This window comes from Hesperophylax consimilis, chromosome 5 (assembly GCF_061612785.1).
Source record: "Hesperophylax consimilis isolate HC1 chromosome 5, BYU_Hcon_1.0, whole genome shotgun sequence".
Classification (NCBI taxonomy): Eukaryota; Metazoa; Arthropoda; class Insecta; order Trichoptera; family Limnephilidae; genus Hesperophylax; species Hesperophylax consimilis.
The window spans coordinates 22,501,034-22,508,497 of NC_142840.1; the positions used below are offsets into that span (position 1 = coordinate 22,501,034).

The following is a 7,464-nucleotide window of genomic DNA, read 5'->3' on the forward strand; positions in this document are numbered from 1 at the left end:
GTGCAATTTTCGTACTGGATTCTTAAAAAATAAAATATATATTGAGAAGCTTAATAAAAAATTGTTTTAAATACAAAATTATAAGTAGTTATTTACAGTTTTTACACATTTATCTGACTTTTTTTACTGCAGAAGGTCGACGCAATTACGCACTTGTGCATGAAAATATTTATATTTTATATAAGTCCCCCTCGCTTCGGGGGCTCTTACGCGGTATTCATAAAAAATATTATTTGCGAAATTGTAGCGAATACATTTGTTATTTATTGATAAATTAGAAATATTTTTATACAATATTATTTGGTAATGTAAATCTTATTGAATAACTATGATTGAATGAATCAACTTTGCATTTTTTAATGCAAAATGAGTTCAGTAATTATTCGGCTTCTTTGATGTTTTTTTATTACTGGCAATGAGTCTGAAATAAAATTTCTATAATTCAAGTACACAATATAATTCAATTAGATTTTGATTGAGCTTTCAGTTGCACTTTCAATATAACAAAGCGTGAGTAGTTATTCAATAATATGACATGAACACAAATGCATAAAACAGGATGACTCACGAGTTTGTTGGTGCTCGGAGTGAACCATATTCATTACTTGGCTACATTCCTACCTACAGGATTAAGGAAGTAATTTATTGTTAGTAGAAACTTCATGTTTCACGTCACCAAACGTGGAAATGACATTAAATTGGCGTGCAAATCGCATTTGGCACAAACAAAAAACCTTTCAACCGATTTGTGCATTTGTGTGCTTTCAACTACCAAGCAACAGCAATTACCCGATCCGTCAAGTACGATGAGATAACTTTTTATTTTGTACTTAAAATTGTTACAAACGGAACAGCAAAAAGTATTATTGTAGAACAATCTACAATGACGAATCACGATTAGTACCCCAAAACAACAAAGAAACAGCGATATACCTCGTGCAAAACGCTGTTGGATCATTTATCTAAGTAGACCCAGCCGCCATATCAAACAAGTAACACAGTAAGGTACGTAAAAATACTTATAATATAAAATACCATTGTACAAAATAAAATCTTTGGGATTCGGTAGAGAAGATTATAAGAAGTTTGTGTGATAACCATGTGATAAATATGTACAAACTCTGCCATGGAAACTTATAAAAAATAAAACATATTTTTTTACTGTTCTTGTCTCACGAGGGATATCCTGAGTTATCAAGCTATTTTAAAAATATTATATTTTTATAGTAGGTAAATTTTTCAAAAAGCTAAAAAAGGGGTAAAAAAACAAAAATATATGACAGAATTAAATCAGGGTATATTAGTAACAAAATTGGATTAGAAAACTTTAAATGTAGATTTAGTAAGTTGACTTATGATGATCCATTGTTCACTCAATATTTTTAATTAATTTTGATATTTAAATAGTCTTTTTTGCTAGGGAAGTATAAAGGTATAACAATATTGTCAGAATTGAGAATTAATCTGAATCACTCAAAATGGGGTTGAGTGGAAACCTGAAGTCGACTCAGAAGAGATGAAATAAGTGTTGACAATTTTAGATAAGTCTTGCAAGGGACCAGGGTATCTGTTTAGAGAGAGAGACAACCCACGGAACCCACGCACTTTAAAGGGAAAGGATGGATTTAAGCAATAAATGCGTTAAAATCTTTTTACTCAAAGTTTTGTCCACTAAGCCTACGTGTGAAGATTTTAAAATCAATTTGATTTATTCTTCTTCTTCTTAACTTATTAGTATTAGTAATATAGCTTAGAAATAGCACATAACGGAATATCTTTCAAAGATATAGAAAACCAAATTACTATTACGAAACAGTCTAAGCATCTATGTTAAAAAAAATGGCTGACAGGCCCGATTTGATTAAGCCTTTCCTCTCCGTGCATCGACCCAATCATCGCGGCGTGACCGACTCGCCTCCTCACACAGAGCCCGCCATACAATAATACTTATAACAAAAATGCTAGCTTCAGACATTGCTTGTCCCTGTCTGATTGGCAAAGAACTTGAGCCATGAATGCCATACGACGAGACGGCAATACCTACTTCTTGGCAGTTTTCAGTGCCGCCATTTGTTACTTGTTACGTGATTGTAGGGCAAACTTTACGGAGCATAACAAACTTTGGTTATAGCACTTTCCTAGGCAATATCACGTGAAATTAATATGATGTATTGCATTAGACATTACTGTTTTTAATAGGTTTTTTTAAATATATTTCTATATGAATTTCTTAATGATTTAGTTGATACTCCGGTATTGCTAGAATTGATATGCTTCCGGATTCCACGATGTAGTACTAGAAGTCAGGATTTATTTCATTGCAGAAATTCTGGGACTAACTACCATATGTATTCCTCTTTGCCTATAATACTAATGTCAAGTTATACCAAGTCAATGGACATCTTCAATTTATTATTCAACAAATATAAAATATTGTTAGTAAAGCAATTCAGTTATGTACAATAAATAATGTATATTTCTTAATAACTATATGTAAAAGCCTCGAAAAGGGGCGTAAATAAATATTTTTTATAAAAATTAACCACGTACTTTCTGAATACAATGAGACATTTAAAAATGTTGTATATGCTATATGTATGTATACATTTAAAGATGTTGGATAAGAACTCATGGCAAGAGGTAGTAATTTATATGATGAATTCAGGAAGTAATCATTACACTCAGTTTCTAAGTTACTTAGCTGCCAGAAACTGTTTTGATTGGATAATTGGTTGACAAGTTTTTTAACAAATTTTCGAACCAAAGTTCTATATTTTAATGATTCACTTGAAAGAATGCTAGAAATCAGACAACCAAATATCAAATGTCACGTGGGTAAATGAATACATCTTTGTGGGTGGCTAGACATGACGACATACTCGTAGATTTCATAATCCCTATTCATTGTTTATCTAGGACTAACATCGTAGAAATAAAACTGCTATAAGTTAGCCAAACTTAGTAAATTCACGTGGAGGAGAGAAGAGAATTATTACTTTTTTTTGGGGGAATCGCACAAGAGTCCAATCTGCTCCCAATCGTCTAGAGCTATTCAGATCTGGTCACCAAACACGGCCAAATCGATTTCAAGCAACAATTCTGAATGGTGGTCTTACACTCTTGCCTATCGACCACGGAGGCCAGCAAGCATCGCATTCATATAACTTTGACCCCAAAAAACCATGGTTTAATATGAATATGACATGTGGTGACAAATAAAGACAACTCTCATCGAGGTTTATGTTTGAAAAAACTCCAATTCGCTGCCAATCGAAGTTTCAGAAGCACTCTATAAAAATAGAAGAAGAAGACGCGGAAGTGCACGGACCTCAGTATGCTAAATTCTACTTATTACGTATTCATTGGAGTAGAGATAGTGAACAGTTGAATGCACGAGTAGGCTTGTGCCTTTAAATTTATAATTATTTGTCATTGCATCGGTGTTCAATGTTAGAAACTGACATCAAGGCAAAGCAAAAAATAAACAATAGACATTTTGTTTTCATTCTCGTTCTTTAGATATAAGATCCCTATTTATACCCATCAGCCTTCCTTTCCGGAATGCTAGGTATCGATAGTCTTGTCAACAGGCGGAAAGCTGCGTTGCTGATGATGGCCTATAACTTGTTGAACGGTCACATCAACAATCCAGAAATTTTGAATAAAATTTTATTTTACGTCCCTGATAACTTCGCAAGAGCGCGTAGACACAAACCATTCATTCTTCCGAGATGTAGGACTAACTTACCATCAGCAATGCCTCTCGGAAGAATGATAGGCCTTCTTAAGGTACGTCCACACCGGTAACGAAATAGCAAAGTTGTATAACAATTGTTTTAAAACATGTATATATGTTGTATAAACTTTGTTGTACAACTTTTATAATTTTGTTATATAACAAGTTACAACTAGCAAACGCGTCCACACCTCATGAAACAAGAAATGCAACACTTTCAATCATTTGAGGATTCAGTAGTAATCATGGCTTCGGAGGAAGAGGTTTTGCTGGCCGCCGCGGCCTGTGTAATTATATCAACTCACCGTCAACCAACTCAGCGCAGATGGTGGGTGCGACCTTCGCTGGAAGCTCGACATCGTTACAGTGGAACTCACCTGATGGAGGATCTGATGGAAGACGGTAGAGATCCCCTTAGTGGGGAAATCAGGGATGATGGGAGTTTTCGGAATTTCGCTCGAATGAGCAGTTCTGACTTTGAATATCTCTTGATCAATGTTGCCCCAACTATTGCAAAGCAGGACACCAATTATCGATGGGCTATACCTGCAAGAGAAAGGCTTGCAGTTACTCTGAGATTTTTGGCGAGTGGTGATTCCTATCAAAGCTTGAGTTACTTATTCAAGATCTCAAAGCAGAGTATTTCCAAGATTGTTCCTGAAGTCTGTAGGGCCCTTATTGTCTTCTTGAAGGATGTAATCAAGGTATGTATATCAATAATTATATTCAAACAAATATTTTATTATGCAAACTTTAATATATATTATGCAAACTTATATACTATTACTTTCAATAATGCTAAATAAAATGAAGAAAAAAAAAACAATTAAAAAGCCAATTACATATCCAGTAAATTCAACGAGTCAGTCGTTGCTTGGTCAACGGGGCTAGGTTCGGCAGATGTGCTAGCTGCAGAGTAAGCATCTGGGCTGACAGCAGAGTAGACTTGCTGGGTACTAGGGTGCAACTGTGGGCTTACGTCACCGTAGAATTGTGGGCTTCCTTGACCGTAGACTTGTGGGCTTCCTTGACCGTAGACTTGTGGGCTTCCATGACCGTAGACTTGTGGTCTTCCGCGTAGATCTTGCCTTTCTGCGTGGTACAAAATGTTAGTAAGTTGATGTTTCGTGTCCACCACCAACATTTTATCTTTCAAATTTCTCAGGGCAATAGCTACTTGTTCCCCAAATACATCAAACTCGTCCCTGGTCCTGGCGCTAAGCTTTTTCATTACATCGTATGCTTCCCTGGCCATACTGTCGTTGTGGGATCTCTTTTTGCTGGGTCTTTTCATTTGAGATGGCGGAAGGAAAGTAGACTGTTCTTGCTCTGTCTGTGTCTCTTCTGGCCCCTATAAAGAAAAACAAATTTCATTAATTCAAAGAAATGAAGTGGGTTGTCAACAATAAGTATATGATGAAATATTTTCTTTTTTTGCAGACCCCAAGCAGTCAAGGAGAATGGCTTGATTTAGCTGCTGACTTTGACCAAAAATGGAATTATCCTCACTGCTGTGGCAGCATTGATGGGAAACATATTACGTTGCAAGCTCCCAAACACAGCGGTAGTGATTATTTCAACTACAAAGGGTATTTCAGTATTGTACTTATGGCCATCGTCAACGCAAACTACTGTTTTACTTATGTCAGCATTGGATGCCAAGGGCGAATATCTGATGGTGGCGTGTTTGGCAGTACAGAGTTCAAGAGGCTTCTTGAAACATCACATTTACATTTGCCAGCGGCAACACCTCTGCCTGGGAGAACACTGCCAACTCCTTACGTTTTTGTGTGTGACGACGCTTTTCAGTTACTGCCAAACATGATGAAACCGTATCCGGGGGCACAAGCAAAAGGTTCGCCACAGAGAATATATAATGGCAGACATAGCAGAGCAAGGCGCACTGTGGAAAATGTATTTGGTATAATGTCAGCTGTATTCAGAGTCCTCAGAAAACCCCTGCTTCTTGAGCCCCTAACTGCAGAAAATGTTGTCCTAACTTGTTGCCTCCTCCACAACTTTCTTCGAAAAAGTCAATCAGCATCATCGTACACCCCCCCTGGGACCTTCGATGATGAAGATACCTCCTCCGGTGAAGTTACACCTGGACATTGGAGAATCGTGGGTGAACCAACAGATACCTTTCTGCGGCTCAGAAGGATCCCGAGAAAACCCTCCGACGTCGGCAGAATGGTTCGTAATGAAATCAGCGCTTTTTTTCAATCTGAAGAGGGATCAGTGCCGTGGCAAAACAGATACTGAATGCGAGGGATTAAGTAGGTACCTACCTACATTGTTTTTCTCCTCCCACTTTCTTCTTAGTGACAAATAATTATTATGTAGGTACCTACTAAATAGGTAGTTAACTACTAAATTAAAGTTGAAAAATTAAACTGTATAAAATGTAATTAAAATTAATTAAAGTTTAATTAAAACTGAAGTGTGTTTACCTGTGCCTGATCTGACGCCTGTGTGGACTCATCTGGTTGCTGCAGTTCACCCGTGAGCTGCTGTCCGACTTCTTGTTGGTGCCTCGGTGTGTTTTTATCTTTTAGAAAAAGCAGAGAGTGGAAATATATCCATTTGGTCTTGTAAGGGGCATCAGCTCCGTCTCCACTCTTCCCTTTTTTCAATTCGCGCTGGAATTGTCCAATTAGCATCCGAACTTTCTTCTCCACCTCATCCACGTTTCCTTCAAAATCGGAAGCTAGATCAGCCCAACCATCTTGCTTTTTATTACGGTTTTTGTATTCATTGTGTTGTGGATCCCAAAGTACTGCTTTCTCACGATACTGCTCAATCAATCTTTCGGTATTCTCCTTCGTCCACTCCATCTCCAAAAGACCTCAAAAAATACCTCACAAAATACACAAAACAAAGAACGCCAGTCAAATTAAAAAAAACTCCACGCACTCAGACACACTCACTTACAGATAGTTCTCCATCAACTGATGGGAGGACACTGAAAGGTGGGTTGTTTGTTTTTTGTGTTTTTTTTTTTTGTTTTGTTGTGTGTGTGGACGAGCTTGCAACTTGTTATACAACCAAGTTATCTAATTCCTTTGATCTTTACCGACAACCTCTGGGTAACATGTAACCTGCTATAAAAACAGAAAAAAAGTTACACAACATCGTGTTATACAACATTTTTCAGTTGAATTTCTAACAAGTTACATAACATTGGTTATATAACTCTTTGTAACACGTTTTGTTACTGGTGTGGACGCACCTTTAACTCACTAGCCTCTGACATCGGCATTTTCCACCTGCGCATCACTAAATTTAAATTGCTAATTAGGCAATTATGATTGTATAATGTATCTTTGTTAATGGATATTTTTATTCTGTAAATATACATGTAAAATATAAATAAATAAATAAATATATGGTCTGTTTAATTCACGTCAAAAAAAATATACTTGTAACAGCTTATCGAAATCATTGGATGATGACAGTTCTTTTGGAAATGCATTCCTATGTGACAATAACACCAAGTACTGAATTATAACATGATCCAAATTAAGTGTATGTCAAACTTTTATTTTTAACTCATTTTGAATCGTATACCCATTTGCCCATCAATGAAATATATATATTTGAAGAAGAAGATAATACTAATAAATCTAAATCAAACATAAAACAGTACAATACACAAAACAATAAGTAGATAACGGTCCCAACTAGGAGTCGAACCCAGTATCTCTTGACTTACCCGGGACAGGCGTTTT

At 36.3% G+C, this 7,464-nt stretch overlaps 1 protein-coding gene across 1 annotated transcript; it reads right to left on the reverse strand.

Moving 5' to 3' along the window:
• Positions 1-6,165: 6,165 nt before the first annotated feature.
• LOC149423650 (uncharacterized) lies at positions 6,166-6,570 on the reverse strand. The gene has a single exon (XM_089632275.1). The coding sequence runs from the start codon at positions 6,568-6,570 to the stop codon at positions 6,166-6,168; it is 405 nt and encodes a 134-aa protein (XP_089488401.1).
• Between the last annotated feature and the right edge of the window lie 894 nt (positions 6,571-7,464).

What these genes read in the sequence shown, in the direction of transcription:
- LOC149423650 (XM_089632275.1), bottom strand. Translation starts at nt 6,570, where the DNA reads ATGGAGTGGACGAAGGAGAATACCGAAAGATTGATTGAGCAGTATCGT.